The sequence below is a fragment of the Scomber japonicus genome, chromosome 19 (genome assembly GCF_027409825.1).
Source record: "Scomber japonicus isolate fScoJap1 chromosome 19, fScoJap1.pri, whole genome shotgun sequence".
Lineage (NCBI taxonomy): Eukaryota > Metazoa > Chordata > Actinopteri > Scombriformes > Scombridae > Scomber > Scomber japonicus.
The window spans coordinates 1,489,658-1,513,305 of record NC_070596.1 but is presented as its reverse complement, the minus strand read 5'-3'; the positions used below and the strand labels follow the sequence as shown (position 1 = coordinate 1,513,305).

The following is a 23,648-nucleotide window of genomic DNA, read 5'->3' as shown; positions in this document are numbered from 1 at the left end:
AGCTGCTTCAGTTTCAGGGTCCTGGTATTGTAAATGCTGGTCACTCATGAATAGAACAGAGCAATTGTTAATGTTACTGTGCTTTCGCTTTTCCTATTTCCTATGACAAGTAAACTTAATGTTTGCTGGGAAATAATTCCTATAAAAAAGATTAATAGATTATGGATAAAAACATGACTCATACTCAACTTCCTGTAGGTTGAAATGCCATAGGCAGTTAAAAGTACGGCATTTTGATACATTACTGAAATGTGATTTGCATCTGTGTTTCACTCTCTTGTAGTATGCAGAACAACTCTATTGTTAGACCAATGCGTTTCGGCTTGTGGCCTAAATATTTCCAAAAAATAACCAATTATGTGCATCCAGACATGTATCAGCCAATGGGGTATCTACCAAGATGGGCCAGGTATATGGTCATGTGACTTCAGACCAATCATTATCCCAGACAGGCAGGAAGGCATCCAATAAGAGACATGGGTGACACCATATTTGGTCCATAAACCAGAAAAGTGCAACTTAAGGAGTGATAGTTGAGTTAGAATGTAAACTGTGCTTGTTTAATATGTTACGAATGAGGACTTTTAAATCGAGTTCTCCATGGTGAAAAATATTTTGTGATGACCCTGATGAGGGCCTCAAGCTGAGAAGCATTGGTCTAACAATAATGTTGTTCTTGTACACTACAAGTGTTGCTGGAGTTTTTGGAAGTAGGTGAAGGTGTGTTTCAGCCTGAAGCAGATTTTTGTGATTTAGGTCCACATACTTGCAGACGTTCCTGTCACGCTACCTGCATTTCAGGTTTACAGATTTAGAACATGTGGTCACCTAAGCAAATAGTGAATTACAGCTAGTGTCAAGTTTTGTCAGCCATTATCAACACTATAAGCACTGACCACAGCACGCCTCTGCTGACCGGCTTGCCAACTCAGTTTTCCTGATCCAACTGGTGCCTGAAATATAGCTCTGCTTTATGTAGCTGACCGTCAATGTTGGCTGGATAGATACATCATTTGCTCCGACCCCTAGCACTAAGTCTTGTGGATTGGTGCAGTTCTTTACCCTTTAGTTTTAGACTACCAAAGCAACTGGCTTGGATTTATGTGGCCAAAGGACAATTTCCATTTTTTTCATGTATAGCACCACCATCAGGACAAATGATCCACTCCACGACAAGGTATGAAAAGAAATGGCCATGAATTTTCCTGACGTTTGCTGTGGATATCCATGGATTTGGATGAGTCTTAATGTTGTTTCATGTTTTTCCTGACCATCTGACTTTTCCCTCCAAAATCATCAAGGAAAAAACGCCAACATGTGCACACAAGATATCACATAACCCTCAGGACAAACTATACATTTTAGCTCTACTACTCTTTATTTTTTTATTGTGGCATTTAATGAACATGGAGCCACTGGTGCTTAAAAAAAGATGACATGTTAAATAGTGAGATTTAGAGGCAAACACTATAGTGGTGCAAATCCCCTAATATATTTCTAACTAATCAAATAAACAAACAAAAAGATGAGCTGTGAACCTCTGGCTTTAGAGTCACTAGAGGTCTGTGGCCCCAGGACAGTTTTTCTGTGTTTCACTATGAAAACATCCATTGCTTAAGATCAGCTGTTCTTGGACCAGTGGCTCACACTACATGAGGGACTACGTGCTATCATTGCATCAGATAACTGTGTACACAGTAAACCCAGCCTAAGTCCAGGTATCTGTGTACAAAGATTACCTCACTAGGTTTACAAAAGTTATTCAGATTCAAATTCTCATATGATCTGTTGCTGTCAGTTCTAGCTCATAAAATAACATTTTATTAAGAAAAACTACACAACCAGTGTTTGAACTCATTGCCAACCACCTCCATAATAATTATTCAAAACAGATTTGGATGGGCTCATGGCCTGATTTAATTTGGTCACACTTAATGCTATAGGCAACTTCTTACACCCAAGAGAAATTAGCTGACATAAATGCAGTTTCCTTTCTGTTCAACAACCAAGGACTAATGGCTTTGATACTCTTCATAGGATCCACACAACCTATCTTGTGAAGCTCTGTACTCTGAGCTCTGCTGTATCCTGATTTAATAACTGTGTGATTAAATAATAGCATTAAAACATGACATATGTTAGTTTTATTAGGTCCATAATTTAACAAAGTGATTATGTCCTTTCTAATCACTACTTTAGTGGAGGGTGATGGTCCAATATTTCATTTTTCATATCATCTTTCATTTCAGTGTTCACATACTATACTATATATTTAGTGTGTGACGCAAACATGACATATGCAATATTTTTTAAATTGCAAATTAAATACACCTCCTGAAATGTAATAATAAAATTATTGGTAGGTCCTGATCTACCTCAAAGACATTTAACGTTTACATACTGTTTGTGTCAGATTTCACCCGTTTTGACATTTAACAGCTGTAAAACACCTCAAATGTCTTTTACCCTGAAATTTGTTTTGAAGTGGCCCAAAATGCACAAAAATTAAAGGTTTTAAAATGTTATACTTTTTTATAAGTGCTACACAGATTTGTCCATTGAGGCTGTTCTGGGTCAAAATTGACACATATCTTTTGACATGGCTTATTGTTTAATTAATAGTTTTAATAAGATAGTAGTTATGAGGATTTCTTTTTATCATGTAGCAGTGAAGACTGATGGCTCTAATGGTTATACAATAAACCCCACACTTCCATAAAGTTAATTTCACTTTACATAAAATACATTTAAACCATTATTGCTATGTTATATTTTCATGTCTTAGGTCAAATAGGACATGATATTGTGTGATAGGAGCTGTTTTTGGTGTAAAAGCTAAAAAATACACTCTCTCTACTCTCTGAAACATGAATCAAGGTTTAATCACATTTATTAATCAGTCAGATCCACTATTGGTGCATTTTGAATAGATCTGTGGTTAAAAATTTGGTATAGACACTCTTTTGACCTGTTTTTTAGACCAGGTCAAAACTGACCCAGCACTTACTGTGAGGGTGTAGAATATGGCCATGCTTATATTGAGGACACTGGGGTCACGACCTCTGCTTTTTTTCTGGGAATTTCTGGGTTTTAGCAACTTGGTGTCATTTTATTTTCATGTTGGTAAATTACAATGACAATGAAAATAAAAATGAATAGTAAACTGTCTATATAAAATATAGAAAAAAAGGCGAAATTAACTATTTTTGATGAAAACTTGAATTGTATCAGTCGTGCATGGGTCTTATTATGCACCCAAATCTGAGATGATCAGATTTATATGTTTATTGATGTAATGAAAAAAAGATCAGATTAGTCTTCCTCGTGCCTATGTATGGATGTATGTATAATAGGAGCTTATTATAGCTGATCCGTGAACGCACCATGCGCTGTGGAGCACACGAGCCAAAACAAAACGTCATCGCTCCGTCCTACAGGCACGTTGAACGTAGCCAATCAGATTCCAGCTTACGTAGCGTGCGCAAAAGAAGGCTGCGTCGCATGGACGGTACGTGCGGTGCAGCCACTCTTCTCTTCTGTTGTCGTTTATTCTTCACCTGCACATGTGTGTTAGCTCCTATTTTAAAAAGCTTTGACCAGAGGAGTTTACGGGTACAGTGCGGTTTACGGAAAAAACAGACCCAGCCGGATATGTCACACGTAGGAACGCTCACTTACGACTTTTGACCAAGCTGCTAGCCACTTTTAGCTTTGTAACGCTAGCTTTTAACCTCAGCAAATACTTGTTAGTTTGTAGGAATAAGTGAAGTAGCTCGTGTTGTTGTGTTGTTGTTTGCTAACGGAAACACCCGACTTGGAAACCTGTAACGTTAACTTCTAAACAGATAAGATAAGGGAAGAGGTCGGCGGACCTGCTGACCTTCCGTTGACTGCTGCTGGGTGTGTGTCTGTGTGTGTGAATGGACAGAGTGAACACCCGACCAGAGGACTGACAGCACCCGGTATGTCTGCTGCGTAACAGCAGCACCGAGCAGGACCCTTCATTCAACGCTCCCAGCTGGACTTTTTTTTTTATGGCCGAGTTTATGGTTGTTTGTTCGGTTAGAAGAATGACTCGCCGCTCCGTGGTGAACCTGGTGTGCTTTGGGAATCGAGCTGTCAGCTTGATGTACGGGACGTCGCCTCGCCACCTCCATACTACCATATGCAACACTTCATCACAGCCCAAAGCTGGCTTCACACCGGAGAAAGTGGCGGTGGTCACAAAGACTACACGGTATGAGTTTGAACAGCAGCGGTATCGCTACTCAGGGCTGTCAGAGGAGGACTTAAAACAGCTGGTAAGACTGCATTCACTGTCAGGCATGCTTTTAAACAAGCCACCACCTTTCACTTGACTTTTATTTATTTTTTTCCAATTCTCTATTTATTGATTTTTAAGTTGAAAACAATCACAACATATAACATCCCCCCAACAGTCTCAGCAATAAAGAATAAAACAAGTACTAATATATATGTATACACAAGAAATATACATGTTTACTCTCATACCTACATACATACACTTACACCTATACAGATACATTAAAATATAGACAATATACAGAGTGAGGAAAGGAAAACAATATAATAACAATATATATATATAACAATAGTAATAATAACAGTAAGAAAAATAAACAATGTGTATCACTTGACTTTTATTTTCTCTTTTTCTGTCTTTTTCAGCTTCGTATGAAAGGCTCTAGTTACAGCGGCCTGCTGGAAAGACACAACATCCACACCAGCAATGTGGAGCATATTGTGAAGAGCCTGCGGTAAGATGTGGCCTGTCAAAGGAAGCTGCATTCCTGAGAGACACATAGGGGAAGGTTTGCTTTTCTACCAGCTTGGACTGTGTTTTTAAAATTTCTGTAATTATGTGTTTGCAGGAAAGAAGGCATTGAGGTGCGAGTGGTGAAAAGAGGAGAGTATGATAAAGAAGTGGTGCGATGGGCAGATGCCATCATCTCTGCTGGAGGTATGGATTTCAGATTATTTGGTTGTTTGGGTTTTGTAGTTTTTTTCACTTTTAACCCTCTCTGTCTGTTCCAAACCTCCATGAAAATATAGTCTGTTATGTCATTATCTCTGCCGTTTGTTTGAATCAATGGAACGCTGAATAAAAGAATCTTCCTTGGGCATCAATATTTGTGTCCAGGCGGGACGTACAGAATGGGCAGGACAGCTCAGCAAGGGGGGGGCAAAAAGTCACACAAACAAAGGCTTCAGACAACGGATGCGACTACACAATGCAAGTTCTCTAACTGCAGTTTGTTTTGTTAGGTGACGGGACAATGCTACTTGTTGCCAGTAAGGTTTTAAGCAAGGACAAACCAGTTGTTGGAGTAAACACAGACCCTGAGAGGTAAAACACTGGACGGCACTGTTCGGGAAGGGCGTGGACTGTTAAATGGATAAAGAACAATTAAATCAGCTGATATACTGTAGCTGTTTGAAAAAAGTAGAGGAAATTCTTAGGAAGTCATTTTTTAAAAGGTGTTTCTGTTATGTAATTAAAGCACATTGTTGCTCTTATATTCATGCTGAGTTCACTGTATTTCTGTCTTTCAACTACAGGTCAGAAGGCCATCTGTGTCTGCCTGTGCGGTACACTCATGCCTTCCCAGAGGCTCTGGACAAACTCAGACGTGGTGAGTTCAGGTGCGTATTTACCCACGAATGACTGTTGACTTTCTTCTGGTGAACACTTGGCTCTGTCCACTGTCATCGCCTGCTTCCAGGAAATAGTCACGCCCTACATGTGAGTTACTTCATGAGCTGCTACCATAGAAAGAAAAAAAAGGAAAAAGTTGAGAATCAAGCAAAAAACAACCCAGAATGTGTTACTGACAGTTGTAATTTGGTTAATGTCTTGGGGGCTGTTGATCTACTAGCTTCTAGCTTAGACTTCAAGGCAAATTTAAACCTGTTTTTGGCTGGAACAAGACACATGGTCTCAAAATGTGTGCCGCTTTGTCCTCAGAGTGTGTGGGATCGCCTCACATCAGTTACTGTCCTGTAGAAGTCATCTAACAGCTGTTAGTGGGTTAGACTGAACCTGTTGCACACAGTGGTGGAATCAATGTGAAAGTCATAGATTTCAGTTTTAAAAAAAGATGTGTTGATTTCAGGTCAGAAGACATTTAGACATTTAGGGTTAAACCTGTTGTTTTTAAAGTGAAGATTTACATATAACAGCATTAAAGGGCTGAATGTCAAGAAGCAGGCTTGAAATGCTTTATGGAACCTACTCTAGTTTTTAGGCATTTTAAACCCAGATTTAATCCAGTTATATTAATGTATTTTAATCAAAAATCACTGCTTTATTGGGTCTGTTCAGATGAGATTCCCATTAGAGCGCAAGTCATTTTTATCTTTATGTATGTATGTATGTATGCTCAATGAATGGCTGCTGTAACAAAGCAATTTCCTGTGAAGGATTAAAAAAAGTACTCACTAATACTCGATTATGGGGCCAGTGGCGATACTGATAATATGGATATATCACCCTCTATATACTTATACAATATATACATCAATACACATGTTTTACAATGATCCATCAAATGTGGTTATCACTTGTGACAAAGATATGTAATAGAGACATGTTTTACAGTTTGGGAATAAACTTAATTGTATTAAGTGACATCAGTAAACAAAAAGAGTAAACTAATTATCAATAACTATAAACAAAAAAACTGCAAAAAACATGTATGTATATATCAAACTTGAATTAAGTAAAATGAAATATATATACAGTGTTTCCCACACATAGACTAATTTGTGGCGGTGCGCCACAGATTCAACACCGGCCGCCACATATTGCGTTTCGTTATTAATTTTTTTTTTAACGCTAATTAAAAAATACGCATCGTATTCGTTAAGCTGCATTTCCTTTTTCCTTTCTCTGCTCTCCCTGCGTCTCTCTGTCACTCACGCGTCTCTCTCACATAGCTCACACACACAGCCCCTCCCCTCCGTGCACACCGCGTGTGTCTCCATCAGCGAGATCATCCCTCCCCCCCCCCCCCCCGTCGGCCGGTTTACCGAAACCGACCAACCAACCAACCAACCAACCCATATATATATATATATATATATATATATATATATATATATATATAAATAAAATGCTGCCTATAGAACTGTAAAGAATTAAAATAATATTGACACATATGGGACAACATATATGCCGATACTGATATATTATATATATTGTATATATCTGTCAGGCTCTAATTTCTGTTGCTTAAAGCAACTATGATCAATATTTGTACTGAAAAATGAACATTAAGCTATGGAGTATGATTGAGTAATATTTATTCAATAGTGAAGAACATTTTCTGTGTTGGTTTATTAAAACTGGATGTTCAGTGTAGAATACGAGTCATGTTATAGATTTGTGTTATATTTTTATTCTCATGATCTCATCAGCCTCAATGTAAAGTGATTTACATTGAGGCTGTAAGTCACTGGGTCACATCACTTCCCAGATTCAATCACAATGTGGTTTAAAAAAAGACAAAAAATCTTTATTCTTGTGAGTGTACACTTGCATTAGTGTGAGTGCTAGTGAGGTGCTAGAATTGGCTGATGACACAGCAAGCACTGCAAAACATCAGATACTGAACATTTGTTTAGATCACAGCTGTGTAAATATTTACTTTCATTAGATTTTCAAGCTGCAGTTAATTAGCTTCCATCATGCTTTGTACTTTACCTTGTTGTCTTCTTTATCAAAGTGAAGCCACCTGTATACAACAGTCCATCTGTCACTATTACTGTGATGTGAGCCATGTACACTCATATCTAAACACACACACTGTTGCATAGATACAAGACATGGAAACATACATCATTGCAGATACGTAGCCTTTGTTTGCTATAATAAAGAGGCACTGTGTTCAGGAAAAGATAAGCACAGCTGAAATTCAAATTCTTTTTAATGGGTACCAGCATCTTGGCACTTTGGATTTGGTTCTAATTTGTTTTTTAGTTCCCAACCTTGCACTTATTTAACAGACCGCTGTGTGGAACAACACCAGAGCTAAACTATAACTGACTGCAACATACTCTGCTGCTGCTGAACGAAACTACAGAGCTTTGCTTTGTTGTTGAATAGCTGCATCATTTAGTTTCTGATAAACTGAAGCTCATATTCAACATTTACTGTTGAATTTAACATGCTGCTAGTCTGACTCCACTTTGATATATTTGCCATATTAAATAAAACCAGAGTGCACCCACATGATCAACAGAATACCTTTTTTGTGTATTCATTTGTGTTCCACCAGCTACATTTCTCTAACTATTTAGTCATTTTGTCTTCATTGGACTGATTGTGAAACTGTAGGGTTAAAGCTGTTTCACATTGATCAGACATGGATACGGCTAATATTAGGTTGGTTAGAGGGTCATAACATCACTTCTAGTTATGAGTCCTCTGCTGTGTTCAGGTGGCTCTGGCGTCAGAGGATCCGGCTGCATCTAGAAGGTACCGGAATCAACCCGACCCCGGTGGACCTGCACGAACAGCAGCTGAGCCTGGAGCAGCACAACCAAGCCCACCGCATCACCACCATGGACAGCCAGCGGAGTACGACTCCACCACCTATCATGTGTACCTGTCCCAGTCCTTCTGTCTGTCTGTCTGTCTGTCTGTCTGTCTGTCTGTCTGTCCTGTCTGCTCACTGTTGCTTTAACACATCTATTTAGGACTTGTTGTACTAATTGAGTGACGTTTCTCAGGGACAGGAACACTACATGAGAGCTTCTCCAAACCTAGCCTGCTCCCCGTCAGAAGCCTGAACGAAATTTTCATCGGAGAATCTCTGTCCTCCAGGTACCTCTGTCATCCAAACTGACTCCATCATCCAATCATGGTGGACTTGTATCTATGTGCATGTCCTAAACCCCGCCCCCCCCCAACCCCTGTTAATCCCCAGCATCCTTAACCGCCACCACCCTGCTCGTGTCTCCAGCACTCATCAGAGGAATCTCTGTCCACCACAGGGTGAAGTTAAAATCCTTCAAACTCCATGTCAAACTCTTGCTCCATAGGGCTTCCTACTATGAGATCTCAGTGGACGACGGCCCGTGGGAAAAGCAGAAGAGTTCAGGACTGAGCATTTGTACGGGAACAGGATCCAAAGCCTGGTACGCATGAGTATACTTAACTTTCAAACTTAACATCAAATGTTTAACTAGTGCATCATCCATTACTCAGGTACTGAAGCTGATACACAATAGACACAACTTTAAAAGAGTAAAAAAAGGGTGTTAAAGGATACTTCTGCTTTATTTCCCATAAATGTGGACATTTGTGACTATGGAACATGTAAAGCTTGTCTTGAGCGTGGTGGTAGAGGAAATTCTATGGGGTCAAAAAAAGGGCTTTATCATTAGTAAATGTCATGGCAGGTTTCTTGTTATATTTAACTATTGTCAGTTTCAATGACACTCCTTCCTTTAGCCTCTATGTATGTATGCCTACATTTCAGCTTTACATACTAGACATCTATCAGATTGCCACAATCATGCTCCTAAGAGGATGAATCCTTCCGATGTGAACAACCCCAATGCATTTCTTATAGCTGCATTCCTCCTGTTCATACTGACCATTAGAAGATCTCTTCATAATGTCCTTACAATGGAAGTGATGGAGGACTAAATCCACAGTCCTCCTTCTGTGTAACAATGGATTTAAAAGTTGATGTGAAGCTAATATGAAGCTTCAGCGTCCAAATGAGTCAAATCTTCATCTTCTATGTTTCAACGTTACAGTGTTTTTAGTACCAAAGTTCCTCTTTTTGTTACTATACTTCCACCACAGCTCAACAGGAAACACTAAGAGGGAATTTGATGGTAAAAAGACTGTAAATGTGTCAGATATCACTTGATATGACTAACTCACACTGATGAAGCTCAATAGAAGCTGATCATCTACTTTTAAATGAGTGTGTGGACACACTGTGGATTTAGTCCTCCATCACTTCCATTGAAAACACATTTGAAGGAGATCTTTTAATATTCAGTATGAACAGGAGGAATGATTACAGAGAGGAAAACTTCTGTACTGTTCATATGGACATATATAGCTCAGTAATGTCCTCTTCTCTCTCTCTCTGTGTGTGTGTGTGTGTGTGTGTGTGTGTGTGTGTGTGTGTGTGAGTGTGTGTGCGTGTGTGCGTGTGTGCGTGTGTGCGCGTGTGCGTGTGTGTGTGTGTGTGTGTGTGTGTGTGTGTGTGTTCACAGGTCTTATAATATCAACAAACTTGCTGAACAATCTGTGGAGGAGGTTTTAAAAATTGGTGCGTATGTTCTGCAGGTTTTGATGCCAACGTGTGTGAAAGCAGAAATAAGGCATGAAGTCATCTAATTTGTCTTTTTATTTCAGGAAAGGCCCAAACAGGTCTAGAAATCCCACTTAATCCTGAATTTATTGAAAAGGGTGAGTGGATTGTAGTTGTTATTATTATTGTTGACTGGTACATTATCAGGTGCTTCATTTTATGTGAGGATGGTGTTTTATTTGTGTATGTTTGTGTGTGTTCTCAGTTACTGAACAATATAATGATTCCCTGGTGTTCAGTCCTGAGGACAGACGCTTGTTGTTCAGCGTCAGGGAGCCCATTGTCAACAGAGTGTTCTCCAGCGGCCGGCAGAGAGGCTTCGCCAACAAGTCAGTGTCTCCTCCTCTTCCTCATCCTCCTCCTCTCATCATCATCTAAATACCAGCTGTAGACAGAGACATTTTTTCATACGTTTGTCGCCTCTGTTCCTTCAGGGTGTGCGTTCGCTCGCGGTGCTGGGACGCCTGCATGGTGGTCGACGGCGGGACCTCGTTCGAGTTCAACGACGGCGCCATAGCAACGATCAGCATGAGCGACGAAGATCAGCTCCGCACCGTGGTCCTGGAGAACTGAGACCAGTCCGGTTTTCTGCGGAGCCAGCAGTGTTTCTAAAGGGAAGTTACCAACGTTTAGCCTCCACCGGTGTTGAAGAATTTTTTTTATACCTGGCAAAAAAGGTATCAATGTTACTAAAGGTTTTTTTTTGTTTTTTTTAAATATTGTGGATTGTGCTTTTCCCCCCAATTATTAATTATAATTATTATTTTTGTTCTTTTTAATCTTCCATCCCACCACCCCAGGACTGGTTCTTATCAGTTTTATACACTATTTAAGTGTCTTTCACTGCATCCAATCAACAGTGAGTCTGTCAGCAGACAGGAATGATACATCAGGTATAAGGGTGGCTTGTTTTCATGAAATTGTAAATATGTTTCCTTTTCACATATGCTTTTGGTCCTGTTTGGTCCCTGCAGTGACTTCCTGTCATTGTGTCAATAAAATAGATACTTTGCCATGATGATGAAGACGATGATGATGGTGGTGCATGTTAAGGGATCAGAGTGAAATGAACAGATTTTGATGTGCTTTCACACCTGTCTGGCTCATTGGTTCATGACTTTTAAAGAATAAGGTTGAGGTTATGCTTTATTTTCTTATTGTCAGCGTTTCAGTCCCTTTCTCAAACACATGGGTTTATAATGATGCGTACATTTTTAAAAACTGCTCAAATATTTAGTTTCATTTTTGAAAAATGCTTGGTCATTTCCTGAAACAGCTGCTCACTGATTGTGACAAGTGAAATGGTAGAAAATACTACATTCAGTGGGGACTATTTTAAGCGGTGGATGAATACACATTTTTTGCTCTGAGTATTTCCAGCAGCAGGATGGTGTATGTAGGACTGAGTCAACATAAACTACAGTGTGTGTGTCCATAGTGATGAAGGAACATGTCATCTACTGCAACAGTGTGACTCATTGATGAGATTTATTAGTTTGTAGACAATAATAATAATAAGATGCGTCAGACTTTACACACACACAGTGTTTGTTAACAAAAATAGAGAATATGACCAGTCTTATCTGTTAAAGTCAGTCACATGTATGCAGAGAGTATATCAAAGTAAATCTTTATATGGTGAACTGAAGCATAGCAGCAGTTTGTTACGGTTTGTTTGTGGACTAAAGATATTTTTGGAACATAGCTTATATTTTTTCTAGCTTTTTGAGCCATTTGGGTGCTTAAAATGAAAAAAGAAGTTGGAGAGGAAATGATCAAGTGCATTAAACGCAGAACACCACCATGAAATGAATGTTTTACTCCGTGTGTTAGGTCCAAAGTTTTTCTTGAAACCTTCACGAAGCGGGCAAATTAGCTCGGAAAGTGTTACTGAAACAGCACGTGTCCAACGTTACCACAACCAAATCAGCAGAGTTTAAAGAGTAACTTCACACCTGAATCCTGCAGCTCCCTCCCAGCAGATTTAAAAGATGCGGCACATAGAGGGCCTCATAGCTACACAGTGTGTAGCACTGACTGACCAGCCCTCACTGTAGCATGAATAGATATAGAGCTACGAGTCAGAGCTAACCATCCATTAGCAGCTGCTTTCAGACTCTCCGTGTCCACACTGGAAACACACAGAGTCTGCTGGAGCTTTGACACTCACTAGAAACACATTCATGGCCCTTTTGTACAAGTTTGTGTGTGCTACCTGTGTTGTAGCTGAGCTAGCGACTCAGCACCCAGAGGCTCTTTGCTGTGTGTCTGTGGGGGAGTGTCAGCATGTAGCCGTAGCTCAGTGGCAATGGAACCACACTCCTATCAGTAGATATCAAGAGTAGCATTATCCCTTGACAAAATTGCATTCTCACTACTCAGAATGTTAATTTAAAAAAACCCACAATAACATTTTTGATAGTAGAAACTGTATTTCAGTTTCAGTTTTGATTGGATATGTCGCTAAAAAAATGAGGTATAATTTCATTTAAATGAGACCAGTTGACCAAAATTTCCAAAAATAATATATTTAGACAACAAGAGGGATATGATATCTTCAAATCTTTAAAGTGTAAGAGTTTCATCATTTAACAGCTAGACTGGTTATGTACTGCAGATATATCATTCAATTCTTCCTAGCCTAGTGTTTTCAGATTTAAAAATATATAAACATCATTTATTTTTGACTGGTGTTGTTAAGTTGTAGAAATACAGAAATACCGTTTCTATCATTAAGCATGTTACTGTGGATTTCTTTAAAGGTGCATTGTGTAGAATTTAGTGGCATCTTGTGGTGAGGTAGCTTATTGCAACCAACCCCCCCCCCCCCCCCCCCCGCCGCCTGCAAAACAAGCAACAAGACCATTTCTAGACCCAGTGATTTTGTCCATTCTGGGCTACTGTAGAAAACATGACGGTGTAACATGGTGGCCTCTATGGAAGAAGACCCGCTCCCTATGTAGATATAAAGGATTCATTCTATGGTAACAAAAACACAACAATTCTTACTTTCAGGTGATTAGACACTAATGAAAAACATAATCATGAATATTATATTCCATTTCTGCCAAGTCTGTTCCACAAGATACCACTAAATTTTACGCACTGCAACTTTAACTACCATGTATAATACTGTATATAAATCCCAAATGGTTGACTTGATATCCAGCATTAATTTGTTTCATCACACTGCAATCATATAATTTAGTGTGCAGCAACTCTTTAAACTCTGACATAAACTGATACAAATGATTTTCAGACTACTTGCCACTACAGCAGTGCTGGTTGGTGGTACTGAAGTGATAAAGAGGACACAGTGATATCAAATATTTCATAAAAATCCAAGGGTTCCCTTGTAGAACATTGTTAGTGCACCTTGTTAACGCCTCACTGCCATGGACTCTGAACCAGGAGGTGTTCTGTTCTTCTTGAAGACGAGTTTACAAAATGATCAGGAAATTGTAATATGCAGCGTGCCAAAGGTGGAAAATAATGTGTCAATGTGTTCAGGATGTGTTTTGTTTTTGAATCAGATAAACTGGTATAAAAAAGAAAATGTGTGTGTTTATTTCAGCTCATCTACAGTATGCTGAGTAGGCTTAAAATAGTGTCACATATTGGTAAATGTGCTTATTCGCTTTCTTTTCAAGTTACAATAGCTACAGCTAGCTGGTGTGGCTACATCCAAAAAATGTAATAAAATCCAACTACCTGCACCTTTAAAGCTCTCTTAATTAACATTGTATATCTGGTTTATTTAATTCTGTCAAAAACACTGCTTTAACTTTAACAACAGACATTTATTTTTAGACTAATCAGTTGTTGTGATTTTATGAGTCATCCACACATTGATCTCATCAAGGTAATATTTATAGATGGCATGGATATCTTTGTTTATTCAAATACTGAATGAAAACATGACTCCCAGTCTCAAGAGCTTGGCAGGAGAAGATTTTTCTAATAGCTATAGCCTTACTTAGATGTAGACTTATCAGTTGTGATTTTATGAGTCATCTAAACTCTGATCTCATCAAGGTAAGGCTGAAGCTTTACTTAGATGTAGAGGCTGTACACACACACACACACACACCTGAGCCAACTCCATCTACTGGTGAAGACTAAGATGTAACATTAACTTTTTCAAACAAAGCTCAGACACAGAATGCTTTGTGTATTCAGTGGTTTTACTTTTTAAGACTCACAAGGGAAAAATGAACAGTTTAACAAGTTTATAATAAAGTACAAAAAAATACATTGTTCTTTAAAATCCTGTCTATGACATGTGGATGAAACGGTAACATATAGAGCACCATAGAACCCTGCTGACTGTGATAATGAGCTCATCAAAAAATAAATCAAATGCACCCTGATGCTAACCTGGTCCAGTTCTTACAGTAGTCAAGTAGTGTCTTCAAGATTCTTCATCATCCTCCTCCTACATTAAAACCTCTGCACTGATTCCATTTACTTTAACAGGAGAGCATTATTATTATTATTACTACTACAGCTGTTACAGGACACTTTACCATCAGTATCATTACAACATACAAAGAATCAACTCAAATATTCATAGACATTCAACATTTCAAATTGAGTTTTTCAACCATGTTTCCCTTACAACATATTTTAAATTAAAACATTATTTGAACTTTAAAACAGATACAAAAACTTATTTAAAAAGTTTCTGTTAACATTCCAACAAGAACTGGGTTCAACATTCAAGTCTGAGTTTCCTATCTATTTAAAAAAAAAAGTAAAAAAAGAAGTATTAAAATACTCTACAAGCTTGCACGTTCAGTACTTTAAAAAAGGTCAAGTCCACTATTTGACCTTTTGTACCATTAATGCCAGCGAGGGCTGTGCAATATGACCACGTGTATTATGTGCAATAGAACATTTGTTCAAATTATTTATTTTCTTGTAACAAATCACTCTTTATGGCAGTATTTTTCATCATTTGGATGTTTGGCTTTTATCCACATGGCACGGATGCAGGCAGGAAATCTCCAAAAATATGGAGCTTCTTATTTCCAATTTCTATGGTGTGAAAATCGCAACATTCTAAATAAAAAGGAGAAAAATCTAATATATATTTGTTGAGTGTAGGATTCAAGATGTAACAAATGTTGTCTTTTTATTGAAGGTATTCATGGAATTCAGAGATAATGTATGAAATGAGCTCTATCAGGATGAGATACGGGTCATATCACATAGCCCTAATGCACGATAACACTAAAAAGCATCTTCTGTAGCAGCAAGAAACACTCAGTCGAGGCTCTGTCCCTGCACACCAGGCCACACTTCCTGGATGTGTGGCAGAATACTGCACCATTAAAAACTATTTCTCCATTAAAAAAAAAAAGAAAAAAGCTTATGACTTGAACCTCAGTCTACACTGCCTGGTCCACATGGCGCGGTCGCCGAAGCAGCCTGGCAGTGCGGCGGCGGGCGTGGGCCGGGCGATGCTGGAGAAAGGTCTGGAGTTGATGGAGATTCGAGGCAGTTCCTTCTTCAGAGCGGGCAGGTGGCTGTCCTGCACCAGACCGTACACATCCAGCAGGCACAGCGAGGGGAACGTCTTCCCCAGGTCACTGCAAGACGGAAGGCCAGTTAGATTTTAAACTTCTTCGCTGGGAGGTAACAGCAGGAGGAGGGGACGGGGTGTGACTTACGTGAGGGCGGCGAGGTGGATGTGATAGCAGCGACTCAAAGACAGGTGGCGCAGATGTTTGAGCTGTGCGAGGACAGGTAGGCAGTCGGCCATCAGCAGGGTGCTGTCACTGTAACACACAGGAAACACAGTCACTACTGTACACACGTAAACTACAGTCATTCAGTGTTTTTTGGACACTTTGAGGACAGCGAAATAAATCAGAAAACAAAACCTTGATGTATTTTTCCTTATCAGATTCTTACAGTGAATGTGTTAGAAAACAGCTGTTTATTAACATGTATTAATCACAGAGCAACATTAGTGTTCAGTTAGAGTTGAATTTGTGTCCACTTAATTAGTGTGAGTCATCATCTCCTTAAAGCCAGTGGTGGTTTAAAGGGGCGTTCAGGTTCTGAAGAATGGGGAGGAAATGTGGAGCCTGCATCAACGGGTCATTTATAATCTACTTTGTATAAAAGGTGATCCTGAAGCTGAGAAATAACCACCATCAACAGGAAAGGGAGGTTGGAGATAGGCCTGTAGCTGGAAAGAAGTGCTGGGAAATAACTGACTTTGAAGGCAGATGGAACAGAGGTTGGCAGTTTGGGTGGGGGGGTGGGGGCAGCCCTTATCTGTTTAGGAGTGGCTAAGATTGCCACTAAATGAGAATAAGGTGGTCCACCCCTTAAAAAGATCAATCCACCGTGAGCTTGAGTGTGGACAAGCAGCTGACAGAGCTTTGAAATAAATACAAAATAAATAATATCACAAACCAAATCATCATTGTGTAAAATGTAATATTCACACATATTCTCTGTGAAACACACTCAAGTGAAACATAAGAATCATTCCCACAGTCATACCTTAAATCTAGAGTCTGAATATTGGGGCATCTCTCCACCAGCACCTTCACATCTGGAGACAGAGACACACTTGTGAGGACAAGATGAAGCTCACGGTAGTTCTGTTCACAATAAACAGTGAGTGTAAAGCTTCAGCTCACTCCATCACTAACCGTCCAGTGTGAGGCTCTCTCTGTAGCCGCTGAGGTTGAGGTGGGTCACACCGGGTGTCACATTATTGACGATGCTCTTCACATGATTATTGGTGAAGTCACACCATGATATGTTCAGCTGCTCTATTCTGTACAGGAGAAAACACACACACACACACACAGTTAATAAATATACCCAGACACAGGAAGTAGAACAGCAGTCACATAAAGTAAATATATAAAGAGCAGAGAGGAGCTGACCTGGAGCAGGATTGGAGCAGCTCACTGAGAGCAGGAGCAGAGAAGCCAGAGCAGCCACTCAGGTTGAGCTGCAGCAGCTGTGGATTCTCAGCCAGAGAGCTGAGAGACACACAGGAAATAACACAGAAACCCACAAATGATTATGATTGATTCATCTATTTTTATGACCAGTTATAAAAGTGATAACTGTGGTCAAACAATGACAGAAGACAGCATGACATACTAACACTCCTCCGTTTCTTTTTGCCAGCTTAAATGTGTCTTCAATTGTAATAAATGTTTCATTACTATACCAACTGTTCTAACTATTGCTGATTGCAGCTTCTCAAATGTGACCATTTACTCAAATTCTCCGTTTAATAAATCACATAAACTCTATAATATCTCTAATACTACATCTAACATGTCAATAAAATAAACACTGACATCAACATGCTGGCTGAAGTTTAGACATCAGTCAGCATCATTGTTCCTGAGCTGATTCACTGCCTGATTTATGGCGCTTTTCCACTACACAGTTCCAGCACGACTCGCCTCGGGTCGGTCCCAGGAACGACCTTTTCCATTACAAAGAAGGTCCTTACTCAACGTGGGTGGGGTCGTCATAGCACGGCTCCGCAATACTGCCGTGACTTTGTTTTATACGCGACACAAACACATAAACAGTGGAGGACATGGAGGCGATGGTGTACTTCCTGCTGTATGTGGCTTTCTGTCACACACAAAGCAACAAAATTGAGGCGTATGGCTGTAACACTGCTGCTGGTATTTAAAAATGCCGGGTTTGATTCTTGTGTGGGACAGCTCATGACTCTTCCAGTGATGACTCTTCTGACCAATCAGTGGCCGGCAGTCTGTTGACATCACATTTAGTATCTGCTCGGCTCGCTTGGAACCTCAGTAGAGCAGGTACCAGGTACCAGGTACTATCCCTAGTGGAAACGCAAAAAAAAACAAAAAAACAACGAGTCGAGCCGAGTCCAGTCCAGTCGTGCTGGAACTGTGTAGTGGAAAAGCGCCATTAGTGAGGATTGTGGGAGAATGGATGCTTACTCTCTGGTTTCTCTCGCAGGGTGGTGTGATGTGGTGTGAGGAGAGCAACAGAACTGACCTGATGATGGTATCTGACAGCTGCAGGCCCTCCAGACTCAGATACTCCAGCAGTCTGCAGCGACAGATGATGCTCTCCAGAGCTGAGGTGGGGATAATGGAGCTGGACATATCCAGCTCAGCTATCTGCAGAGAGCTGAACAAAGGAAAATACTATGTGAGGAATTCAATTTTATATCACTTCAGATTGTTGGTTATTGTTCTTGATAAGAGGAGGGTTGGAAAACATTTCTCTTTTGGGTAGAAAGAAAGTAACACAGAACATTACAGAACATTAGTCCTGTGAACGCCACATCAATTCAATGTAGGATTAAATATTATATTGCAGGAACACTGAGGGGGGAAAAGCTGTTTTGTCCATAAGTTCTGTAAAAGTACATATAACATGTACAGCTTTTTAAAATACGTCTAAAATTTTGTTTTATTTTGAAAAACAGCTCAGCAGTTTCCTCAAACAGCAGGTCACTGTAGTCAAACAGGAGGAAATGGTGCCGTGGTTAGGGACAATTTTCAGCAGAGGATTAATCTCTGTTTGGTGCCCTTGTGAGTTTATATGGCAGTTAGATGCTATGTGTGGGATTGTATGAAAATAAACGTGTGTGCGTGTGTGTGTGTGTGTTCATGTAATGAAGAACATATCACCCAGACTCTGGTTTAGTTTAGTTTTAGGACAACAACAATATATCAGAATCAGAGTCTTTACATGGAATTGGTTGATAATAAACTTGTCCAGATGTGGAACCACTAACAGCTGGACTCACCCTGCCACTGTGAATTGCAGTTCTTCCACAAAGGAGCGAGGGCAGCGCAGCCTGCGGACTCCAGTCTTCAGAACCTGCTGTAGAGCCGGACCCATATGAGTCAACCCCTCCAGATCCACACTGTGCCACAGAGTCTCATCAAACCTGGGACAGAAACACATGTAGGTTGTTGTTACAGGGGAAAAACAAAAAACAAACACTAATATACAACACTAATGCGATTAAATCAAATAAGCAGCATCTGGGACAGAAATCAGATCACAAAGAGAGTTTGGATTGATTTTGACATGGATACTTAAATTATGGACATAGTGACAACCTGACTTCTCAATTATAGCACTAACTACACCGTAAAGTCACATGAGGTTATTTACAAATGTTAATCAGGCACCAAGAAGACTGACAGGAACAAAAAACGTGTAGAAGTGTTACAAAGTTTCATCTTTAAGCAGATTTTTGAGCAAAGGAAAGCCAACTGGAGGTTTAAAAAAAGGGAAATAATTATGGATCTTGGAATATTATGTCAGAACTAACCCATAAAAAGGGTCAGTGACACACCTTTTCATGTTTATAGTTATGGGAGAACTAATCTAGATTAAGACATATTTGGGTTTAAACTCTACCATACACTAGTTATTCATTTTTGGGGTGTGTAACAGCATACAATAATAATGTAATAGTGTGAAACTGGGTGCCGATGTAATAAGAACAGTAGTAAATGAGAACTAAGTGAGTTTTGTTGAACATTTCCCTCCTGTGGCGCTCTCTGACAGTCACTGACAGAATCCAGTGATGGGACACTCACACTAAGCGGTGCCAGCGCTTGCAGACGGTGGACATCCTGAGGAGGTCGTGCAGAGGGAGGTAGAAGAGGATCCTGAGAAGCAGCTCATCGGGAAGGTGGTCCCATGAAATGCCTGTGATAAAAGCAAAGAATGGCGGTTTATAAACAGCTTATGAAAGACAACACTAAACCTGTACAGCAGGTCAGAAAGGTTCCCTCCTACCTGATGTGGATTCCTTCTTCCTCCTGGAACGCCTGGCCAGGACAAACTCATTGCAGTCGTTCTCTTTCCCCTTTGAGATGAAGCGCTGGTGCTTGTGTGGAGGTGACCACTCCTGGATCAGGTCTGTTGGGGTGCACTCTGTGTCCAGACCCTCAACCAGAAAGCCTCTGGATTTGCGTTTGTTGACCCTCTTGGTCAACATGGAGCCCTGCAGACTGAGGCAGGGCAGATCCTGCAGTGGCAAGCTGGATGGAAGAACAACTAATTAATTTCTCTAATTAAAAAAAAAAACAAACGTTTAAGATACATCCCACATTTTATTTTGTCGTTATATCGCAATATTTCAAAATAATAGTAGTTTGTGACGCAGATGCTTTTGAGAGAAGAAACATGTCTGCCCGCCATATTGCTGCAGCCAGCAGCGAGGTGACCGCGCAAATTCTAACTGCTAAATATAATAGAACTACTCTGTCACTTCTGTTTCCTGACAGAAATGAGTGTAGAGCTACAGAGACAGTTTATGCACATTTTCCATGAGTATTTTACATTGTATTAAAGCGGAAATTAAGCATAGGTAGGATGAACAGAGGCCTGGCTCAGAAGAAAGCGCGGTATCCATTATTATTAGCAGAGTTTCATAGTAAAGCAAGTCAATATAGCTACGCACACACTCAGTCTGAGTGTATTACACCACTAACGTTATAAACTTGCATCTTAATGTAGTTTAGGAGATAAATAGTACTTCTTTCATTGGGACACAACCGAGCCAGCTAACTCGCTAGTGTTCTCATATAGATAGATAGCACGCTTAAAAGTTAACTATAACCGCTCAAACAACTCATTTACATTTATAAAGTGTTAAAAAAAACACAATTCAATCATACCTGTTTTTTGGCATCTCCTTCGGTTCTGACCTAAGTGTGTACCGTGTAGAGAGGAGCAGGCATGAAGTGTGTGACTGTTTTCACTGCAGCCCTCCAACAGAGACTCTTTAAACTCACCGCCAGCAGCAGGGCGCTCTGGATTCTCCACGTCATTGACGCGCCTGCACACTCTACGTCTTACGTCATACGCCACGCTGAGTAGCGCTGGCGCATGTTGCTTTCAATGACATAACGCTACGTTTTTTACGTGCCATCCAAATTTGAGTTGAATTCAATCTATACTCTAACCCTATGAACTAAAAATGTGAACAAAACCCTGTCATATTATAAAGAATTATTTTCTGTAGCCCTTGATTAAGATATGTTTAAGGATTTATATTATGTTTTATTTATTTTGCTTTCATAATTATAACACTATTTTGTTATCAATTTGCTTTTCCTTACTACAAAGCTGTGTTTATATGTCTGTTTCTCTTCTTTACATAATGTAAATGATTGACAGATTGTTGCTGAATGAACGCATTTACATTGTTCAATAAAGATTTTTGTGTGTATGTTGCTTTCAGGAATGAATGTTAAATAAGAAAAAAATAAGATTGTGAAAAGTGAAAGTACCTTTTACAATGAAAATACAGCTGCGATAAACACCAGCACACTATCCCATTAATGTTCTGTTGTGACTTGACTTTGTTAATTGGTCATTTGTAAGAATGAACTTTGTGTGGAGTTGCAACAGTCAGTTTTCTATGGAAATGTGCTACTAAACCACCACAGAATCTGATCTGGCACTCTAAATATCATAACATTGCACTTTATATACACATGTTCATCATTGTACAACACTATACAAGGCTTCTCATTCATGTATTATTACACAAATGCATTACTTCAAGAAATCAAATCTCATAAGTATGTATTTCAAAGTAAAAGGCTGTATGGGTGGTGGGTCAATCATCACCATTTAATTACTCATTTATTACTAGAAACTCCCATACAGATGTAAGGATTGTGATCTTAAGTGCCTATTAGACTACAAAAGATAGAGGAACACATACAACAAACAATGCTTGACACAATTCAAACATCATTATATTTTTAATTGACTCATATTTAACATGTGAGCACATTTCATTTTCACTACTCACAACAAGTGCCAGGTATCATTTAAGTGCATTTCCGTGTCTTGATGGGTCCACATGATCATTCAAAAATTGTCCATGTTACACTACTTAGTGTTACTTTATATTGAAATTAAATGTAAGAGTCATCTGAGATTACAGGCCGAGTGAATGTGAAGATGATTATGTTTCCATGGTGTCTGTCCAACACAGATGAAACCCAGAAATATATTTCGTACAGTTTCTGTCACCGATATACAGACATACATACAAACTGTATGTAATACAGCCAGATAATGCAACCATTTAAATATTACAATGTATATTACACAGACAGTTTGATGAATTTATCTGTTGCCAACATTAGTGTAAGAATATTTACACAAAGACATGAGTGGACCATGTGTGTGAAGTACATTGTCAAATACGGACAAAATATAATAGAAAGCATAGAAAGTGGCTTCCATTTAAAAAAAACAAAAACCTGTGAAAGGTAATAGTCAAGTGTTCCAGTACAGAAGTAAAAACCACAATAAACTCCATGTAGCACTTTCAGTACTGACAGCATTGTAAAAATGTATGTAATAATAACCATTAGGCGGCATCAGTGATCACTGAAGCACACACACACACACACACACACACACACACACACACACACACACTAGCAGTTTAGTCAGTTCAGCTCACATGATGGTACATGAATATACACCTGTGCAGTTCATGTAAACACATTTGGCTTCAAGTAAGACTAAAGGCATGAGCTCGGGCACGTTTGTGCGGTCGTCCGTAAGGCTCTGGGGTGAGGCTGGGTGGGGGGGGGGCCTCATGAGTCCTGCTGGTGCCTCCTCGGCCCCCGACTAGCCGGCTCCTAACATCAGACAGAAAGCGCTTGTAGCTAATCCCTCTCTGGTAAACATCTACTACCACTGCCCAAGCTAGTTAGCACAAAAACCTCATCTATACTGGCACGTTACATTCCTTCCACAAGAGGAGAGTGTGTTTAGAAGCAGAACGCCTGCTTAAATTCACAGTCCTTTCTACTTGGAGGATGCAGGGTGGAGGTGTTTGAGCGTTCCTCCCACCAGGTGGAGGCTTCCAGTGATGAGGACATGGATCTCGGCCGCGTCGCGCAGAGGAGCAGCTTTGGCAGCGATGCTGGGTTTCACCGCTAACACCATCTTGTCCGGGTCTGCCAGCACCGGATCCCTGCCCTGGGTGATCCACTGGAGGGCGCACAGGATGCTGGGGAAGACCAGAGTGTCCGCTTTCTTCTCGGAGACCAGAGGCAGGCTGTCCTTGATGAGCAGCTGCGTGCCGTCGTCATCGTCCCCCGAGCTGCGGTGGAGACGCCAGCTCCTCTCGTTGTCCAGGCAACGGGTCACCATGTTCTCCACTGAGACGTTGTAGTTCTTCTGGTCTGAGAGGTGACACGAAAAAACACTTCAATCCTCTACGCAGTCAAGATACAGGATCACAGATAGGACCACAGTCTATCTCAGTAG

General features: G+C 40.0%; 3 protein-coding genes across 5 annotated transcripts in view; 1 reads left to right on the top strand and 2 right to left on the bottom strand.

Annotated features, from left to right (window-relative positions):
• Positions 1-3,509: 3,509 nt before the first annotated feature.
• nadk2 (NAD kinase 2, mitochondrial) lies at positions 3,510-14,061 on the top strand. Of its 3 annotated transcripts, XM_053340323.1 has the most exons (13): positions 3,510-3,660; positions 3,929-4,301; positions 4,690-4,778; positions 4,893-4,981; positions 5,287-5,368; positions 5,581-5,664; positions 8,460-8,599; positions 8,752-8,845; positions 9,064-9,159; positions 10,258-10,313; positions 10,400-10,453; positions 10,561-10,684; positions 10,790-14,061. In XM_053340323.1, exons 2-13 carry the CDS (start codon positions 4,035-4,037, stop codon positions 10,926-10,928), a joined length of 1,314 nt encoding a protein of 437 aa, XP_053196298.1. In that variant the 5' UTR covers positions 3,510-3,660; positions 3,929-4,034; the 3' UTR covers positions 10,929-14,061. The 3 variants fall into 3 exon arrangements, with proteins under 3 accessions (XP_053196298.1, XP_053196297.1, XP_053196299.1); XM_053340322.1 differs by having other exon boundaries at positions 3,510-4,301; XM_053340324.1 differs by having other exon boundaries at positions 3,510-4,301; positions 9,016-9,159.
• A 1,034-nt stretch (positions 14,062-15,095) lies between these two features.
• Positions 15,096-21,223, bottom strand: skp2 (S-phase kinase-associated protein 2, E3 ubiquitin protein ligase). Its single transcript, XM_053340217.1, has 10 exons — positions 21,026-21,223; positions 20,142-20,386; positions 19,940-20,051; positions 19,135-19,278; positions 18,375-18,509; positions 17,264-17,362; positions 17,024-17,151; positions 16,872-16,923; positions 16,028-16,135; positions 15,096-15,946 (listed from the first exon to the last, which is right to left on the bottom strand). Exons 1-10 carry the CDS (start codon positions 21,037-21,039, stop codon positions 15,727-15,729), a joined length of 1,257 nt encoding a protein of 418 aa, XP_053196192.1. The 5' UTR covers positions 21,040-21,223; the 3' UTR covers positions 15,096-15,726.
• A 1,565-nt stretch (positions 21,224-22,788) lies between these two features.
• fpgs (folylpolyglutamate synthase) overlaps positions 22,789-23,648 on the bottom strand; it is a 40,201-nt gene continuing 39,341 nt past the window's right edge. The window contains exon 15 of the mRNA XM_053339777.1: positions 22,789-23,563. Coding sequence (XP_053195752.1) covers positions 23,184-23,563 — 380 coding nt within the window. The 3' untranslated portion in view covers positions 22,789-23,183. The remainder of the gene's footprint in view (positions 23,564-23,648) is intronic.